The 21481-nt window shown below is 46.4% G+C and overlaps 1 protein-coding gene across 1 annotated transcript in view; it reads left to right on the top strand.

Moving 5' to 3' along the window:
- The window catches only part of CCAP (Crustacean cardioactive peptide), a 93700-nt gene that overhangs the window by 67032 nt on the left and 5187 nt on the right, over positions 1 to 21481 (top strand). The window contains exon 4 of the mRNA XM_065426728.2: positions 7330 to 7449. Coding sequence (XP_065282800.1) covers positions 7330 to 7404 — 75 coding nt within the window. The 3' untranslated portion in view covers positions 7405 to 7449. The remainder of the gene's footprint in view (positions 1 to 7329; positions 7450 to 21481) is intronic.

The following is a 21481-nucleotide window of genomic DNA, read 5'->3' as shown; positions in this document are numbered from 1 at the left end:
GTAGGTGAATCAGTAATCTCGAAGATATAGTAAAAGAAGCGGAAGAATTCTATACTGACCTGGTGCAATACCCAGAGGAGTCAGGATACCTCCATTAGAAACAGTAATGACCAGGATACAGAAACTCCTCCTATAGCTAGCGATGAGGTCAGTAGGGCCTTGCAAGACATGAAACGAGGAAGATTGGCAGGAGAAGATGGAATAACAGTCGATTTAATCAAAGATGGAGGAGCCATAATACTGTGAAAACAGGCGGCTCTTCATACGAAGTGTCTATCGACTGCAAGGGTCCCTGAAAACAGAAAGAATGCAAACATTATACTAATCCACAAAAGGGGAGACGTTAAAGAATTGAAAAATTATAGGCCCAATAGCTTACTCCCAGTATTATCTAAAATATTCACCAAAATAATTTCCAATAGAATAAGGGCAACACTGGACTTTAGTCAACCTTCAGGCTGGCTTCAGGAGGGGATGCCTTACAATGGATCACAGCCATGTCATTAATCAGGCAATTGAGAATTCCGCAGAGTACAATAAGCCTCTCTATATGGCTTTCATAGATTACGAAAAAGCATTTGATTCAATAGAGATACCAGCAGTCATAGAGGCATTGCATAATCAAGGAGCACAGACCGCTTACGTAAATACCATGGAACATATCTAAAGAGATTCCACAGCCACCTTGATTCTACACAAGAAAAGCAGGAAGATACCTATAAAGAAAGGGGTCAGACAGGGAGACACAATCTCTCCAATGCTATTCACTGCGCGCCTGGAAGAAGTATTTAATCTATTAAACTGGAAAGGCTTAGGAGTAAGAATCGACGGCAAATATCTCAGCAACCTTCGGTTTGCCGATGACATTGTTCTATGCAGCAACAATGCAGATGAGTTCAACAAATGATTGAGCACCTTAACAGAGAGAGTGTCAGAGTGGGGTTGAAAATTATTATACAGAAGACAAAGATAATCATGAATAGCTGGGCAAGGGAACAAGAGTTCAGGATCACCAGTAAGCCTCTAGAGTCTGTGAAGGAGTAGGTTTACCTAGGCCAATTAATCACAGGGAACCCTCATCATGAGAAAGAAATTCAAAGCAGAATAGAAATGGGTTGGATAGCATATGGCAGACATTGTCAGCTCCCGACTGGAAGTGTACCATTATGATTGAAAAGAAAGGTGTAGAATCAGTGCATTTTACCGGTGGTGACATATGAGGCAGAGACTTAGAGACTGACAAAGAAGCTTGAGAACAAGTTAAGGAGCACACAAAGAGCGATGGAACGAAGATTGCTAGGCATAACGTTAAGAGACAGAAAGAGAGTGGTTTGGATCGAAGAGCAAACGGGTGTAGACGATATTCTGACATCACGAGAAACAAATGAAGTTGGGCAGGTCATGCAATGCGCTGGTTAGATAACCGTTGGACCATTAGGTTTACAGAATGGGTACCAAGAGAAGGGAATCGCAGTCGATGACTGCAGAAGGCTAGGTGGAGCGATGAAATATGGAAATTCGAGGGCGCTAGTTTGAATCGGTTTGCGCAGGACAGGAGTAGTTGAAGATCGCAGGAAAAGGCCTTCGTCCTGCAGTGGACATAAAACAGGCTGATGATTATGATGATGATGATGATGATGATGATGATGATGGTGATAAAGGTGGTGATGACAAGCGTGTCTTTGCAAACTTTGTTTAGTGTTATCGCACAATCTTGATTCTGGCAATTTATATCTTTTTTATGACATGTATCTCGTTAATAAAATTTTTATGCGCGAAAAGTGCATTAATTACGCTTTTTTGTTTATGTATTACATAAAATATTCAGTGCAGTAGTTCCTTCAGAAAAAAAAAATCTAGCGAAGCCTATAAAAGGCACCTATTTTCCCCATGGTAGGGAAAGAGTTAAGTGCTGGATCTCTTGGGCCACCGGCACCTGCCAGTAACCGCGACGCAGGTCTACCAGGGTAATGAGATTCGCACGGCCTACCTTCATTATCAGCTCTTGCGGTGGTGTCGTAGGAAAAGCATCGGCGCGGATTGCGGTGTTTAGTGTCCGGTAATCGATACACATGCGCACCAATCCATCTTTCTTTCCGACACAAACCACGGGGTGAGCGTGTTCGCTTTCTATTGGGTAGATCAGGCCAAAGTCCAATAGTTCCCCTGTCTGGCGGCTAAGCTCTTGCTTCAGGAGCTCGGGGACTGAGTACGGAAATGCGCGCTTTGGTTGATACCCTTCGTCCAACTCGATTCTGTGCAGTCCGACATCTGCAGCTCCTGGCTTTTTGTCAAACAAGTCGGGGTATTTTGCAAACACACGAGAAAGGTCGGCAGGTTGTTTGCTATCTGAATGCACAACTCGCTGCGGGTCGACGGATACAGAAGGTGTGCCAGTCGGCACACGTCGGGGAACATGTTTAATGTCCCCAAATTCAATATGATCATCAAACACGACTCCGATATGGTTCACCCTAGCATAATACGGGCGCAGCCTTTTTGCGTGCACCACTGGGCTTGCTCGCTGTCCGGTGTCGACCCGATATGAGTTTTGCCTTCCGCGAGCGGTTATACTGAACAGGCCAAAGCACTTTGGTGCGAGTTTGCTACCGCGGCCCGTCTCGAGCACCAGATCCTAGTCCCCCACGCTGAACGTATTGTGGCGCGTCGACCTATTATACGCGAGCGCGTAGCTCCCCTGTCGTGCGCTCGCTGTCAGTCCAGTTACCCCTGTCGCTACTTCTAACTGTTCCACAATTAGTCTTGGCACAACGGTTTGGTTCCACGTGAATGGAAATGCAGCCGCTTGGTTCCACTTCCTAAACCTCGTAAATCACCGTTAGATTTGTCATCGTACCACCCCATCGCTCTGGCCAGTTGCATAGGGAAAATAATGGAAAGAATGATTTTTACGCGCCTGGAGTGGTACCTGGAAAATTACAACGTGTACCCAGATGCTATTGCTGGTTTCCGGCGTGGGCGCTCATCCATAGATAATGTCATCGATTTGGTGACGTTTGTTCAACATCAAAAACGTCTGAAACGACTCACTGCGGCGTTATTCCTTGACATAAAAGGCGCCTATGATAATGCAACAGGCATTTCTTCGCTATGATCGAGGATGGCGCCACAACTTAACACCAAACATTCCGTGGAGTACCGCTAGGCGGAGTGTTGAGCCCGACGCTATTCAACCTAGTGCTCGTTGGCCTAGTCAAATGCCTGCCCAACACAGTCCAATGTCAATCTGTGCCGACGACATCTACATTTGGGCATCTGCTGTAACGCGACTGCAGGTACGAGCAAGGCTACAAAAGGCAGCTACGTTAACCTCACTGTACTTGCGAAAACAGAACTTAGAGCTGTTTTCAGAGAAATGCTGCCTTGTTACATTCACTTGGAAGGCAATGAAGCGTTACTATGTAACTGTCAATGGGCAAGCTATTGCAAACGCACGGAAACACCGCTTTTTAAGGGGTAATTATAGACCGCGACCTATCATGGAGCCCGCACGTTTCATACCCAGAGAAGAGGTCAGTGACAATAATACATCTCCTTAAATAATTTCTCGGCGGCAAGTCATGAGGCACATCGGTGCGGTCAATGCTGCAGCTTTACAACGCCTTGTTCCTCGGTTTCGCAAGATACAGCCTCCCTGTGATTAGTAAGACTTGCAAAAAAAAAAACTGCGTGTACTCCAGGGACTACAAGCAAGCTCAAGCCCTAAGGAGGTGTCTCGGTCTTCCGAAGCGTGCGTCTACAGCGGCGATGGTTGTCATAACTCGAGATCACCCAATACCAACATACTTGGCAACCGACGCTCTCAGGGTGCTTATTCGGCACGCTGCCCGACTACCTTCTCATCATCTTGCCGCATTAGCCGCAGAAAGGCCACACACAACTTTCAGTCGTATAATTGTTGCCAATCGTACCTCCTTGCCATCGAACTACATGCCTGCAGCAAGACCATCCTCACCTTTATGGTGCCTGCACAAACCTGAAATGCGGCTCACCATCCCAGGAATCATGAAGAAAGCTAACATGCCGTTGTTTGCCCGGAAGCAGGCCACATTAGAACATTTACATGAGGTGCACAGTGGCCGCGTGCACGTTTGCATCGATGGCTCAGTCACATCTGCTAGTTCAGCTGCTGATGTGGTGATACCAACAAGACCCGTCAAAATACAGCTAAAAACGTCACATGTATCATCAACGACAGCTGCTGGAGTGGTAGCCCTGCGTGCAGCTCTTCATTTCATTCAGGAGAAACCACCCCATGCATGGTCAGTCTTCTGTGATTCCAAGGCAGCCCTACAGAGTGTACTCTCAGTACTGCGCCATGGGTCACACGAGCAGCTCGTCGCATCGCATAGTTGACGAAGGGCACGATATAATATATCAGTGGAGCAGACGCAGCTTCCCGATCTGCCCATGAACGCGTCAACTGCGTTGCCATTCCTCTTTCGAGAGCCGACGCAGCGAAAGAACTTTCCGCACTTGTGCGTGACCTGACATTAGTTCAGTGGAATTTATCCGAGTTCACAAGTGCACGTTTTCATACCCTGGAGCCTAACTTACAGCTCCGTATTCCACCCCGTTTTTCACGACGTAACTGCACATTTCTAGTGCGTCTATGGTTTGAAGTAGCATTTTCAAATGCGTACTCCTTTCTTATCGGTATGGCCAATAGCCCACTTTGTGGTTTCTGCGGGTGCAATGAAACAATCGCGCACCTTCTTTGTGAGTGCTCTCGTTTTAACCCCGCAAAGAGCAGTCCTCTCAGCCACCCTAGACAAACTGGACAAGCGCCCAATCACAGAAAACAACATCCTTGGAAACTAGCCTACGCAACCATCAGCGTGATTCGCTATGAAGGCGCTGCCTCGGTACTTAAAAGACACGGGACTTTCTGACAAATTTTGACTGTACACTGTGTGACGTAGAATTGTACGGTGACACTGCGTAACACTAGGAATGCCTTTGCGGGTTTCGTAACAGTGCCCACAGAAATAGTTAGCATGTGTGTGTGTGTGTGTGTGTGTGTGTGTGTTTTCATTATTTTTTTCATTATTTTTTATCCTTTTCTCTCACACTTATCGCATCCCTCTGCCTCTCCCCCAGTACAGGGTAGCCAAGCGCAGATAATCTCTGGTTAACCTCCCTGTCTTTCCTCTGCCTTTCCCTCTCTCTCTAACTGTTCCCATAACTGCTGGAGATATTTGGCGGGTTCCTCCCTCAATGTGTTGGGAAGGAGAATCTCGCCTGTCCAGCTGCGCTGTAGAATATCCAGCGGCCCGGAGGGATACCTACCGCACAGCAGCCGGAATGGCTCAACCTCGGTGGTGTCGTGAGGGACGTACCTGTATGCCCATAATACGAACGGCACGAGCCTCTCCCAATTCTTGGGGTCTCTTTACCTTACGTGAAACAACATATTCTTTAGGACTCGGTTCCATCGTTCCACTGTGCCGTTGCTTTCTGGGTGCCCCGGCGTGGAGAACCGGGGCGAGCACCCTAATCTGGCCAGCATTGCTTGAGTGAGCTGTGCCGTGAAATTCGTGCCCTGGTCGGAACAGATTACCCCCGGGATACCAGTACGGCTGAATATGGATAGCAAGGTGTCACAGGTCGCTTTGGCCGTCAGGGATCGCAAACACTACCTCAGACCAGCACGTGCATAGGTCTACCAGGCACAACGGGTATTTGTGGTCCCTGGTCCAATTACGTCAACATTTACCACCTGGAAAGGGCGATCTGGCCTTGTGAGCGGCGTCTATCCGATCGAACCTGACAGCCATGGCACGTCCTGCAGAGCCTTTTACCATCCTCCTCTAGGCTAGGCCAGAAGAAGCTATATTTTATTCTCAGCTTCGTCTTCTTTGGACCCAGATGACCGCCACACTGGGACTCATGTGCAGCAGCAATACCTCCTGACGCCTGTTAGCGGGCAACACCAGCTGTTTCACTTTACTGCCAGCAATTGAGTTCCAGTGGTATAGAATTAAGGCTGTCTGAAACAAACATGCCTGCTTTCCCTGCCGTCGCGCCGGCCCTCGCTTTCTTCAAACTTCGTCCGCCAGCTGGGCGGTCAAAAGTTTTGGTTGCTGGCTCGGAACCTCGTGGGTGTCCGCCTCATCGGCGGCTTCTGCTGCCTCCTCCTCTGATATGGTAGTGCGGCTACAGGTGCCTTCTCCGGGCGGGTCTTGTTCGGGCGAGTCTACACGTGCGCAACTCCCACTTGGCGTTGCTCCTCTTGCGCCTGGTCGTTTAGCCGCCGGTATGCCATATGCCGACGCGTATTCCGCGTTTTGTTTACGCCAGCCGTACCCAATGCCGGTTCCGCGTGGTTACTTCTCATGTAGACGAGTAGCTCCCATTCTTCTTTAGAAAGTAGACAATCGGCATCAGCAAGCTTGTGTGTTATTGCAAAAACGATCTGCACGACGGTGGAGGCATTTACGAATGCTGTACGCCTAAGGCTAAATGACATGTCCGGCCTTACATCTGCCATTGACGCTTGAACTGTATATATATATATATATATATATATATATATACCTTACTGCTAGCAAGCAGGAATGTATGGGGCAAGTTTTCTTCAAATAAATGATGTGGAAAGACCTATTACTGTTCACCCTCTTTAATTCCAATAAAACTTCAGTGAAGACGTCACCGGAATACGCTTACTCAGCGAGAAAGCAAACAAACAACATATCAAGTTGAATGAACTACTTCGTTACTGCGCCTATATACAATACCGCTCTTATAGAAATCGTGTTGTTAAACATTTCCGTCGGAATTCTTCTCCTAACAACATCATGCACCGTCTGAAATGACGACTGAATTTCAACTGTTTGTCGAATTTCTCAATTTTGGGCAGATTCGGGAATCTGGAACAATAAAACTTCGACTAGGACTCTCGCGGAAACTAGCATGCAGTAGCACTTCTTTAGTGGACTCGGCAACATCATTTTTAAATGAGGTAAGCCGTGAAGACACAGAGGATTTCTTCGAACTGTGAATTTTCCGACCCGTATAGGCTCTTTTAACGATGTCTCAAACAAACAGCGCTAGACGCTCGTGAGTGCGTATTGTTTTGATTCGACTAATGCCAATTGCATCTCTATTTTCCCCACCGTGGATTTCGCTCATCCGTCAACGCTTCGACAGCGTATGTTCAAATTATTACGAGCAAGCTCTCCTGTCGTGCGGTGTTTTCGCTCACACAAGATTGCGCAGTCGATTTCAGACCGATTTTCGACCGATGCTGGACTAGCTTTCTAATCTCTTTGGCTCATCTAACTCGCTTGTGGGCATTTTCTGTTGCAGCTCCGGAGCGGTGCCATATTGGTGAATCTACCCAGCCTGCTGCGGAAGCGGAGGTTCGCCATGAATGGCCCATAGCTCGAAGTGGGCCATGCTCATCACACTCCAGCATCATTAGCACAGGTGCCGGCGGCTACTGAGCTCGTTGGCGTGAACACAGTCGGCACATTCAGCCCAACTAATGTAACTGCAGCTCTCCCCTCCCTCCCCCTCAAGCGAGCCTAAATTGAAGAAAACACATTTCGCATCTGCTGTGCTTGTTAACTGTGCATCGCACCTGAATACGTCAGGATTTGGTGCTTTGCCAGTATGTGTATTCCCTCCTGTTTCTTTCTTTTTCATTTTTTTTTCTTGGGAGGGATGAACTATCTAGGTTATAGTAAAATCAGAAAAACAAGATCTATAGAAGCCGCTGACGTGTGCCCACGCTTGGTTACAGCATTGCCTTCGAGAAAACGGACGGCAAGCATTTAAGGCGGGGCACTTCACGTATGGGATCGAAGTGAAATTGGCCAATGGCCGACCATTGGCAAGGCGTTGGGAGAGTTGGCTGCCGATTTTACACCGATGTGTCGGCAATAGGCGGGTCAAATTTAATGGCTAACTATACGCTGAAATGCGTTAAATTAGAAACCTACGCTACGAGCTCAGAAGCTCAATAGCACACCATACTTAAGAACTGCGAATTCGTCACACCAGACCACAGGGGAACTGTAGGCGGTATATATATATAATAATAATATATGGGGTTTTTACGTGCCAAAACCACTTTCTGATTATGAGGCACGCCGTAGTGGGGGACTCCGGAAATTTTGACCACCTGGGGTTCTTTAACGTGCACCTAAATCTAAGTACACGGGTGTTTTCGCATTTCGCCCCCATCGAAATGCGGCCGCCGTGGCCGGGATTCGATCCCGCGACCTAGTGCTCAGCAGCCTAACACCATAGCCACTGAGCAACCGCGGCGGGTGCGGTATATATATATATATATATATATATATATATATATATATATATATATATATATATATATATATATATATATATATATATATATATATATATATATATATATCCGACGACGAAGCAGTCATGTGGCGTCAGTCGACCACCAGTTTATTGCCAATCCGCGCGCATGGTCATCTTCCTCGTTCACCATACACCCATGAACCGTCACACGCTTTCCCACTACCCCCGAGAGAGGGACAACGTGTTGGGACAGTAGTAATGGCGAAGTTGGCTAACGTGCACAATGACGTCGTCAGTTCTGCATAATGCTGTCACTCATCGATCAATCACAAAGTTCACGGGATGCACTCTGCGCATGACCGAACTAGTTTTCCTTTGTTTAGGTGCCATGCGTTTCGTAGAGCACCAGCTCGCCAACTTGAACATCTTTCGGAAAGAAGTTATTGTCGTAAATGACCTTATTCTTCTCACGGTAGGCGATCGTGTTTCGGAATGCAATCTTCCTTGCTTTTTCCAGGCTTTCCAGAGTTGTATTTGACAACGGTGTGTAAGAAGGTATTCGATACGTTAGATATGATGGTGAATATCTGGTCACCTCGTGTGAGGTTCTGCTGTGCTCCTGAAAATCCGGAAGATGTTTTACCCAAAACTTCTACGGCTGTACCCACATAAGCAAGAAAAAAGGGGCTTGTATTTGAGTTTCCGCGTAACAAAATTATGTTTTCTCGTATATTCAAATTATTTTCTCGTATATTCACGGTGTTATATCGTGTCTGTGTGTAAGTCGGACTTTACGAATTCTCTGACGTATTTTACTTTGAGAAATTCAATTAGTTCAGTAACTCCTATGTGCCACGCGGAGGGCCCGCGTAATCTTCCTCGTTCACCATCTACCCGTGAACGAACGAACGAACGAACGAACGAACGAACGAACGAACGAACGAACGAACGAACGAACGAACGAACGAACGAACGAACGAACGAACGAACGAACGAACGAACGAACGAACGAACGAACGAACGAACGAACGAACGACCGACCGACCGACCGACCGACCGCGATGGAGGGGGTGAACGAACGAACGAACGAACGAACGAACGAACGAACGAACGAACGAACGAACGAACGAACGAACGAACGAACGAACGAACGAACGAACGAACGAACGAACGAACGACCGACCGCGATGGAGGGGGCGAACGAACGAACGAACGAACGAACGAACGAACGAACGAACGAACGAACGAACGAACGAACGAACGAACGAACGAACGAACGAACGAACGAACGAACGCACGCACGCACGCACACAAACACACACTTTTAAAAATTGCATACGCACGTAGAGAACTAAGAACCAATATTTAATGACGACGTTTTGGCCGGGGTCCGGCATCAAAAACGGATACCGAAACGTCCAAATTAAATGTTTGTTCTTGTTTTTCTACGTGCGCCTGCAATTTTTTCAAATTATTAAGCACAGGATCCGAAGAACTACTTCATATGCAGGGTGTCCCAGCGAAATGTAACCAATGTTTTAAAAACGACATAGTGTGCTAGGGGGCTGAAACCAACTCAGTGGTGTTGAGAATCGCGCGTCCTAGTCTGCGGTATTTCTTTCCTTTTTCAAGATCCGTTGATTAGTATAAACTAATTGCCTAGCTTTTTAAATATTGGCTTCACCAAAAAAGTGTCAATACGAAAGTTGTAGATCACATTTAAAAAAAGGCCATCTGAAGTGTTTGCCACTAAGTACCATTGAATGTGCCTCTTGTACTTGCCCTTGAAGAAAGCCCGCGAAATACAAAATAACAAGCGCGTGATAATGATGTATATATAAATAGCACCACTATTTCAGCGCTCCAAGACGACCGATCAAGAAACAAAATCCGCTTGTCTCAGCAGAACTGTCCGGGACGGCCTTGGCGTTTCCGGTGGCCGCTATCCGCAAGAAACGCACCAGCGACACTCGCTAGTAAGGTAATTCTGTAATTTTACGAGCCAAAACCGCTAACTGATTATGAGGCACGCCGTAGTGGGGGACTTCAGATTAATTTTGACCACCTGGGGTTCTTTAATTAACGCGCCCCCAATGCACGGGACACAGGCGTTTTCGCATTTTGTCCCCTTCGAAATGCGGCCGTCGCGGCCGGGATTCGATCCCGCGACCTCGTGCTTAACTGTGCAACGCCATAGCCTCTAATCAGCCGCGTCGGGTTTCTTGCTAGTAAGATGTGATCGCGAACGAATAGAAGAACATGACTGATGTATTTTCCTTTCCGACTAAACAGTGCTGCGCGCAACATTTACTTAAGCCCAAGCTTTTTTTCTTGTTTGCTGCCTCGTGTGTTCGGGCTTCCTTCCGCAAAAGGAGCTAATGATATGTTTATGCCACGTCACGTCGAAGCGCGACACACCTTCATCAGCGCCGCTCGCTCTGGGCGCCCGTTTCCTGATCGGTCGTCTGGGGGCGCTGAAATAGTGTCGCTATAAAGGCAGAAGCCTTTAATGGCTCATTGTCAAGGTCATCTGCCGTTAGCAGAAACCGTCACAGCTTTCCGGCCTCCTGATTGGTCTCCTCTGTGTCGTGATGTCACTGTCGCTAGGCGCAGGTGTGCGCCTCGTGATTGGCTCGCATGCGTGACGTCACTGTCGTCAAGTGCGGGTGTCGGGGTGGTTGACGGGGTGGTTGATGAGTCGGGATGACTCATCACATCGGCACGCGTGGCGGTCGTCTGTTCGACGGTGCGCCCTGACGTCACTGTCATCAGGCGCTTGAGGTGGCCTCCCGATTGGGCGCTGTGTGGCCTGACGTCACTGTCGCGAGGCGCGCGTGGCGACCGTCTGCTTGGGTGTGGTGTGGTGTGGCGGCGGCGGTGGCGGCAGTTTACTTTGCGGTGTCGTGTGGGAAGCATGCCTCGTCTCGCCAAACCAGTGTCGCAAGCGGCGCTCAAGAGAGGCTGAGCGTATACGTCGCATGCATCAGGGCGGCGAGGCGCGTCCGACACCACAGAGTCTAGTGACGCGACGGGCTAACGCAAGAGAGGCAATGCGTTTGAAGCGACTCGCTGCATCTCCGGGTACCAAGGCAAATGAAGCTCGGAAGCGCCGTGACCGCCATCTTGCTGCGGCAAGCCGAGCAAGTACAAGTCAATCGAGCGAAGTGGATGATGAGGATGGCCACCTACACCCCGACACCGCCATGGAAGACGCGTCTCCTCCTGATCCACAAACGGCGCTGAAACTGTTCCAGGTGGCCACAAACTACTTTAACAGACACTTCGTCCAGAACGAGGTTGCAGGCATTTAATAAACAAACAAACATTTACATAACAGTGTACCAGTTGTGTGCCTCCGTGGTGTTTCCGACGCAACAAATCGCCATTGGCAATGGTGTCAGGCTTCCGCCGTTTCACACTTTAGTCTCGACAAAGTGTCTTCCGTTACACACACACACACACACACACACACACACACACATATATATATATATACACACATATATATATATATATATATATATATATATATATATATATATATATATATATATATATATATATATATATATATATATATACTAAATTTAACACCGGGGCCAGGTACATAAACAGGCAAGGCGGTAGAAAGAGAGCGAAGTGGTTAGAAATAGAACAGCACTTCAAGGACGAAGAAGTAGGTGTATACGCGCTATGCGAAACACATCTCAGGGATCTAGAAGACCCACCGTTTATTGAGTGCTACGTCTGGGAAGGGAGCAACAGAACAACAACGGAGAGGAAGGGAGGAGGGATAGGTATGCTGATACAACAAGGAACAAATTGGCAAAGAATAAAGTCAACTTGCAAAGAACATGTCTGGGTATCAGGTACAATTACCGGTAAAAAGACAAGGCTAGGAGTAGTTTATTTAGGGACAGGGGACAAATGCAGGCAAGAGGACAAGGATCTAGTGAAGTGGCTCAATGACGATATAAAGCAGTTTGGAGAAGGTGCCGATATTATTCTGCTGGGTGACATGAATGGCCACATCGAGGATCTGGTTGGATACACAGATTGTAACGGGAAGTTGATGTCAGACTTCTGTGAGCGACACGACCTAGTTGTAGTATATAGAGAAACTAAATGTGAGGGACAAATCCCGTGGGAATCCCGTAACAGGCAAACGACCATTGACTACTGCTTAATGTCGTAGGGGATGTATAGCAAAGCTCGCAATAATTGAAATAGACGAAGAGGGGAAGTGCAGCCTCGGAAGTGATCATAAGCGTATTAGTCTACAGCTGGGAGCCCTGCTCAAAAGAGAAATGTAGGGAAGTCAAAAAGAGTACGCAAAATTAAATTACGAACAAATAGCGCAAATAGCGGCTGGCATAGAGGAAGCAATAGAGAAACATCCTATGGAAAAGTGGGATTTTAATCAGTTAGAACTACTCATTAGTACAAAAATAAAAGAAGTGAAAGGAGTAAACCGCTGGAGAGGAAAGAGGAAGCCACGAAGTTGGTGGAATAAGGAAATTAAGGAGGCCATCGAACAACGACGGTTGGCTTCGCGGGAACACAGAGAAGCAAAGAGGGTGCAGTTATCTGAAGAGGAAATAGGACAAAAATGGGAATCTTATCGACAAAAGAAACAAGTGCAGGTCCTCGTCCAGGCTATAATAAAGCAGTCATCTGATCGCTGGCTGGCTGGCTGAAGTTCGCGATGCAACTAAAGGGGGGTCAAGAAAATTCTGGAACCACATAAGCTGGCTGGGTAAAGCGAATCACAGAAAGCAGGAACAGATTCACGATGCCGAGGGAAAATGTTTAGGGGGAGATGACGCTGTGAACTACATTGGTTCAGTTATAGCTGAGTCATTTAGGAAAGACGATAGGGTAATCGCCCCAAATGAGGGAGCAACACAGGATAGCACAATAGAAAACAGCTTAGAACTTACCAATCTTAAATGGAAAAAGGCGGAAGCAAATGTTCCAATATGCATGTCCGCAGGGATAAACGAAATTTCAATCAAGTTAATTAATGAACTTGGCCCAAGAAGCAAGGAAACGCTGACAAAAGCATTGAAGGCAGTCATAACAAATAAGCAAATTCCGCACAGCTGGAGGGTCAGTCTAAAAAGGGTCGGTCTAAAAATTGACCTACAGAAAACTAAAGTAATGTTTAACAGTCTCGGAAGAGAACAGTAGTTTACGATAGGTAGCGAGGCACTGGAAGTGATAAGGGAATACATCTACTTAGGGCAGGTAGTGACCGCGGATCCGGATCATGAGACTGAAATAATCAGAAGAATAAGAATGGGCTGGGGTGCGTTTGGCAGGCATTCTCAGATCATGAACAGCAAGTTGCCATTATCCATCAAGAGAAAAGTGTAAAACAGCTGTGTCTTACCAGTACTCAGTACGGGGCAGAAACCTGCAGGCTTACGAAAAGGGTTCTACTTAAATTGAGGACGACGCAACGAGCTATGGAAAGAAGAATGATGGGTGTAACGTTAAGGGATAAGAAAAGAACAGATTGGGTGAGGGAACAAACGCGAGTTAATTAAATCTTAGTTGACATCAAGAAAAAGAAATGGGCATGGGCAGGACATGTAATGAGGAGGGAAGATAACCGATGGCGATGAAGGGTTACGGATTGGATTCCACGGGAAGGTAAGCGTAGCAGGGGGCGGCAGAAAGTTAGGTGGGCGGATGAGATTAAGAAGTTTGCAGGGAAAACATGGCCACAATTAGCGCATGACCGGGTTAGTTGGAGAAGTATGGGAGAGTCCTTTGCCCTGCAGTGGGCGTAACCAGGTTGATGATGATGATGATGATGACAGATTAGGTGGAAAGGTTGTTCAGCAACGACTATCAGGTTTGATGTATGCGGACGATATTGTACTGTTAACAGATAGCCAGGAAGATTTGCAAACTCTGCTTAATTATTGTGGAGACGAAGGAGACAGTCTAGGTTTCAGTTTTAGCGCAGCTAAGTCCGGTGGGATGTTTTTCAACGATACAACTGATCAGGAGCTTACAATACAAGGCCATGAAATACCTCGAGTGGCCGAATACAAATATCTCGGGGTATGGATCAACAAAGGGCAGATGTACACGGAAAATCACGAACAGTCTCTTATAGCAAAAGGGCGAAGAGACGCCGGGACAATGAAACATAGGGCATTGTGGGTGTACAACAGGTATGAGATACTCAGAGGTATTTGGAAAGGAATAATGGTGCCGGGGCTTACTTTCGGGAATGCGGTCCTGTGCTTAAGGGCAGAAGTTCAGTCGAGACTAGAAGTAAATCAGAGAGCTGTTGGAAGATTAGCACTAGGTGCCCACGGGAAAACCACAAACGAGACAGTACAGGGGGGGGGGGGGGGGGGAGGGGCATTGGCTGGGCATCGTTCGAAACACGGGAAGCTCAGAGTAAAATCCTATACGAAAAACGCCTGAGGAAATTGAACGATAACAGATGGGCACCTAAGGTATTTAAATACCTATACAGAAAGAGCATTGACTCACAATGCCGGAAGAGAACTAGGAAGCTAATCAGTAAGTATGCCAGACACGAGAACGGAGACAGACAGAGCATTAAACGACAGGTTAAAAACGCGGAAGGTAAAAAATTGGATAAATTCAATGGAAAAGAAGCAACGTGTTAGACTATATCGATACTAGAAACAGCAGACCAAGAAGGAAACGTTTTTGGTAACTCAAGAGGCAGTGCCCTACTCTTTGAAGCTAGGTCAGGATGTCTTAGAACGCGCAGCTATAAAAAAGAAATTTAACGAAGAAGAAGACACAGGTACTGTGCGTGGTAAATCTGTAGGAACAATAGAACACCTCATACTAAAATGTGATGGTATCTATCCCTATGTCGGTGTGGGCACAGTCACGCTTCCTGAGGCCCTAGGGTTTAGAGATAACAATAGTCATGTAAATAAACATGCGGTGGAAATGAGCAAAAATGCGATTGGAAGATTGGTGGCTCAAAAGCAGAGAGGTTAGATACGGTTGAAAGTGTAGGAAGAAGTATTTAAAGAAAATTGCGAATTTTAATAGCTTACAGCACAGTTACATACACACACACAAAAAAAGAAGCTGAGCATGGTGGAAACTGCCATCACCCCGTTTCAAAGGGGACGCTCCTACCTTCTTTTCATATTAGGTCGCTATTTGTGCTGATGTTTGTGGCGGACAATGGCGGACGGTCGTGTTTTTAACGCGATAGCGTTAAAGGGTAACTCCGGCGATTTTTCGATGTCCACAGATTTTAACGAAATTTTGAATATATGTTCTCTTTTGAACTCTGATTATCTGTGTCAAATTGTATGACTCCCAGTCCTTTAGTTTTCTGTAAAACCAATTTTAAAGATTGGCTGCGTTCGGGACTCATGACTTTCTACTGGTCACTCTGTGTTTGTGACGTCAGAGACTACACTGCCACTACACCGCCACTGCCGCTAAAATCGTCGCTTAAATCACCGCTGTCTAGTTTGGAAACTCTGTAAAAGCTCCCTGTGTCGTCAAGAGACATCATCAGCGTTAGCGCCACGTGTACTGCGTGTTTAGCATAGGTTCTGCGTGTTTACATTATGGCAGTGCAGGATCTGACGAGATCGACTCATCGTGCCGTCACACGAATCAGCTACCCGTTTTGGTAGCTCACTTATTGGCTATCTAAAATTATTTATGAATTTCTAAGCAAATTGAATCACCCTGCGCCGACAGGACTGTCGATGCCATTTGAAAATGACAATATCCTAATATGGTTACAAAAACGCCGGGGTTGCCCTTCCTTTAAAGAGCCCGTGTCGCAAAAAAATCCGGTGGCGACGGCAGCTCACGACGACATCGGGACAATGATTTTCAAATCACACATACCCAGGCCGTTCATGTGACGCAAGGAATTTACTGAACTAATTGAATTTCTCAAGCTAAATTACGTATAATAATAATATATGGGGTTTTACGTGCCAAAACCACTTTCTGATTATGAGGCACGCCGTAGTGGGGGACTCCGGAAATTTTGACCACCTGGGGTTCTTTAACGGGCACCTAAATCTAAGTACACGGGTGTTTTCGCATTTCGCCCCCATCGAAATGCGGCCGCCGTGGCCGGGATTCGATCCCGCGACCTCGTGCTCAGCAGCCTAACACCATAGCCACTGAGCAACCACGGCGGGTTGAATTACGTAGAAAAACCGTAAACTACAATTTACACACAACCTACAGACATGATAGCTCTCGCATTGTAATTTGAATATACGAGAAAACATAATTCTGTTACGCGAAAACTCAAACAAGCCCCTTTTCCAGCGTTTCTACAATGCACAGACCGGAGACGGCGTCCGGCGTTTGCGCACGCCGGCGCGTAAATATCCCAGATTCCACGGAGCAGCGCGCCTGTTTCCTTAAAAGACTTCCAGATGACGCTCGCCTCCACCATATCAAAAGTAAATGGGCTGGGAGAGTGTTGATGTATCTGTACAGGAAAAACATTGATTCACAGTGGAGGAAAAGAACTAGGAAGCTTACCAGCAAGTATGCAGCCTGTAGGGTGGGCAACACAGCAACAAAGAACGTCAAGCGGAAAGTCTGAGATACTGAAATAACCTCATGGGTGGTGGCAATGGAAAAGAAACCTGCCGTGAGTAACTACCTAAGAGGAAAAAACGAAATCAGGAAAGAAACAATTTATAATAACTCAAAGGGAAGCTCATTACTTTTCGAAGCGCGATTGAGATGCCTTAGAACACGCACCTATAAAGTGAGATATAAGAAGGAAAGTGCTTGCTGCGGTAAAGCTAGGGAAACTGTGGAGCATGTTTTGTTAGAATGTGAAGACGTCTGCCCAGCGGTTGATTTAGGCACCACTGGCCTCCTTGAAGCCCTTGGGTTCAGCTAGAGCAGTGGAAAAGTAAACATGTGCGCAATAGGGATTAGTAAGAAGCGGTTGGAGGATTGATGGAAGAAAAGTAGGGAAACGACAAAAAACGGAGACGTACAAAAGCAAAGTTCGCAATAGGGGATTCAAAAATTTGGTGGTGGGAGTCCATAGTTTTCTTTCTTTTTTTTTCTTGTTTAGCCTAGGTAGGACATTAAGCAGTATAATAGTAAGAGCTTGGTGGCGCAACCCACCACACCGTTCCAAAGGGATAACCCACCACATCCATCCATGCCATCGCGGCCCTTGCAAGAGGCAGCGTTTCGCAGCATAGCGTTAGCCGCGAGCGTTTCCCGGTAAACATTACGATTACGTATACGCTGCAGTTGCCGGAAAGCGTGAGAAGCAGTCAGGGATCGTTGAATGCTATCGCATTCCACTCTTAAAGGCGTGGCTTAAGCGTTAAAAAGATTTTTGTGCATGCTTTGAGCTTGCTTCTATTTCTGATTTGCTGATTTATTTTAGCATTTAAATAATAATTGGCTAGCTTTCTTTTTTCTCTTTCTTTTTTCGTGTGCGCGGGTGTTTCGTATATATTTGGTTTTGCGGAATAGTCGGAGCGTCCTTTCGCGCCACGTGCTTCAGCACGTGCAACCGTGTGGGACGTTAAATCTTTATAGCCTTTAAATAGTAGTTAGGAATTGGCAAGAATAATAGCTATTAGTTGTTTTAATGTGCTTGCATTGGTATCGGGAATATTGTTTTGGTAGGAATGTGAGAACGCGACCGCGTGGTTGTATGCACGTGCGAACACGAGGCATACCTTAAGTCTGTGCGGCATTTGTTACGTCTAAAAACATTGGTGATAATTACTTCGCGGAATTTTAAGGATTTAGATACTGTGCGTATCGGCTTTTGATAGAAGGCACGTGCTCTGAAAGCTTCGGTGTTTGCATTAGAAAATGCTATGTGCAACACATGGCAAGACGGCAAAGCGTACGCAGCGTGCGGGGGGTCCTTCAAGGTAGACGACGTGAAGGATGAGAATGGATAAGAAATCGAGTCAATCGGCAGACACTGTGATGTCGATGCTAGGCTAAAAAAAACGGAGGATTTCCAGCATGAGCTTCTGAAACAGGTCGAAGAGCTCAAAAATGATCTAAAGATGTGGAGCGTGATGCACGGAAGGCGGTGAAAAAATGACTTCAAGCAGCCCAGGAAAAGCAGAACAAGGCCGCCATCGTGAACGAGAATGGTCGTGACAACGGAACGCAGTTTCCCGACGTGACAGAGCAGGGAGTATCAGCAAATCACGTGGAATGCGTGCAACGTCGGGAGGGGCAGCTGGAAAGAGCTGCACCTACCTTGAGGCCGAAACAAAGGAAAAGCAGGAACGCAGCGCTCAATGCCCCTGGTCAAGTCCGAATCATCCGGAAAAGGATAACAAAGGGAAGCAGGGAGAGGCCTCGGCAGCAGGAGAGAGTGAAAGGGCGATTATCGCCGGTGACTCAAACCTGACTAGGTGCTCAGAAGCAATTGTGGAGAGAGTGAAAAGTGATAAAAGAGTGGTGATATGGCCATTTCCAGGGTGGACACTGGGTTCTGTCATGGAGCGAGCAGAAGCAAAGCTCGCGGAAAATGCCCACGGACGCAACTTTGACGTAGTAGCAGGTGGGCTAAATAACGTCTTAAAAAAGGGACAGGACTAGCCCAGCGCATGGCGGAGGGGGTGGACGACTTGCGCGAGCTGTCCCCTCGGGTGCAGATCGTGGTGTGCACGGTGCCGAGGGTGCCTGTACGCTACAGTAACGTACAAAAAGTCATAGTGGCTGCTAATGAGGATATGGTCAATGAGCCAAGACAAAGGTCTCGAGGTTGTAGAAGTAAGCAGGGAAGTGAGGTGTGGTGGTTTTAAACGAGGCGGGATCCACTTCAATTACAAGCTTGGTTAAAACACGTTAAAACAAGCTTGGACGATAAGTGGGCTGGCGACTTGCTGGTCGCGTGGTTGCTTTTTTTATGGGGCCCACGGGCGCTCAGGAGGCCAGTGTAGGTAGTAATGAAAAAGGTCCCCAAGGGGAACCTCAGAACAGCATTGCCATCAATAAGGGAAAAAGAGGAAAACAAGAGAGACCTCACCATGCAATGAGCTACATAAACATGCAGGGCGGCAGAAGAAAGGAAAAGTGGGCAGAGATTGAGGAGCACTTCAATAGATAACAAATAGGGGTTATGTGGCTATAGAAACGCACCTTAGAGACTCAGAAGAGCCACCACTGATTGAGCATTGTGTTTGGTAAGGGTGCAACAGAAATAAATCGGAAAGAAAGGGAGGGGGAGTCGGAATGCTCATCCATCAGAGAGCCAAACGGAAAAGAGTAAGTTCAAAATGTCAAGAGCATCTTTGGTTATCAGGTACAATGAGTGGAAAGAAAACTTGGCTGGGCGTAACGTACTTGAGGACTGGAAATAATTGCACAGAGAAGAATAAAGAATTAGTGGAATGCCTAAGGGCTGATACTAAGGGTTTCGGGAATGATGCCGAAATTATCCTATTAGGTGACATGAATTCCCACATACAGGATCTAGATGGCTGTACCGACAACAACGGGAAGTCAATGCTAGATCTTTGTGAGCAACATAACCTCGTTACCATGAATACAGGGTCTAAGTGTGACGGGCAGACCACATGGGAAGTGGGAAACTGGCAATCGACTATTGACTACTGTCTTATAACAGAAGGAATTCATGATAATTTGAGAGAAATGGTCATTGACGAGGAAGGGTATAGCAGCATAGGGAGTGATCATAAACGCATGCTGTTGAATATGGCTTATGTATTGTGAAAGAGAGCAAGGAGTGCAAAATGGCCAGTCCAAATTTGAACATTGAACAAATAACAAATATAGTTTCAAGCGTCGAGGAAGAACTTGGTAAATGGCCAAGCAAAGAGTGGGAATATAGTGAGCTTCTAAGTGTAATAACGACGGATATATGGAAAGAGAAGCGACATGTTCGTTAGAAAGGAAAAACGCAACCAAAAAGCTGGTGGAACAGGGAGATACTAGAAGTTATCGCTGAACGAAAGAAAGCATCCCGAGTGCACAGGCAGGCAAAAGAAGCGCAGTTGCTGCAGGATTAAGTAGGCAGAAAATGGGAAATATATCGGGAGAAAAAAAACCTATGGTTCAAATACTGGTGGAAGCAAAAATAAAAGGTGAAAGTGAACGTCGGTTGGTCAGAAATATGCGAGAAAAAGAAGGCTGCACCTAGAATATTTTAGAACCACATACATTATTAGGCAGGAAGTCTGGAACAGTAGAACATACCCTAGAAGAAGATGGAAACAAACTGGAAGGGGACGCGGCATTAAATTACATCCGAAGAATAACAGCCGAATCTTTCCAATTAAGGTTGTGGTTGAGGAAAAGGGGCATGAAAGAGAACCAGATGGAAAAGGAGCTGGTGCTGACAAATTTCAACTCGAAGAAAGCCAAAGAGAAAATTCTGAAGTGCACAGCCACAGGGCTAGACGAGGTTCCCATTAGGCCGATTAATGAACTCAGACCAAAAAGTAAGGAAGCTCTGTTTAAAGCAGTAGAAAAAAAGTCTAAAAGATAGATGAATACCAGACAGTAGGCGAAAAAGTATAATGAATTTAATTTATAAAGGGGGAGAAAGATAGAATTCACTCGTATAGACCATTGACTATTACATTGGTAATATACAGGTTAGCAATACAGGCAATTAAGTTAAAGCTGCAAGCATGGGCAGAGAATAATGGTATTTTGGGACAACTTTAGAATAGGTAGGAGTTTGGATGCTAACTTATTTGTCCTTACTCAGTGTATTGAAATATCAAAAGTAGAAAGGAGACCGTTATATGTGGCCTTTTTAGACATTACAGGAGCGCATGACAACGTAGACTGCAAGATTTTGCGGGACATTCTGGAAAGGGAAGGCTTAGGCGACGATCGTCTACAGCTTTTGTGAGAGATTTACCTAAAAAATACCATTCACGTTGAATGGGAAGGGATGAGGAGCAAGGAGAAAGTTGATATCAACAAGGGACTGACGCAGGGGTGCCCTTTATCCCCACTGCTGTTTATGATGTGCATGGTGAGGATGGAAAGGGACCAGACGGAAGTAATATCGGGTTTACTCTCTCATATAAACAGGCGGGTAAAGTAGTAGAGCAGCATTTTCCAGGTTTGTTTTATGCGGACATTGTATTGCTAGCTAACAAGCAAAGCGATATGCAACGTCTGGTTAATATCTGTGGACAGGAAGGCGATAAGTTAGGTCTGA

Source organism: Dermacentor albipictus, chromosome 1 (genome assembly GCF_038994185.2).
Source record: "Dermacentor albipictus isolate Rhodes 1998 colony chromosome 1, USDA_Dalb.pri_finalv2, whole genome shotgun sequence".
NCBI lineage: Eukaryota > Metazoa > Arthropoda > Arachnida > Ixodida > Ixodidae > Dermacentor > Dermacentor albipictus.
The sequence above is the reverse complement of the archived record's forward strand: the minus strand, read 5'-3'. Positions and strand labels throughout refer to the sequence as shown.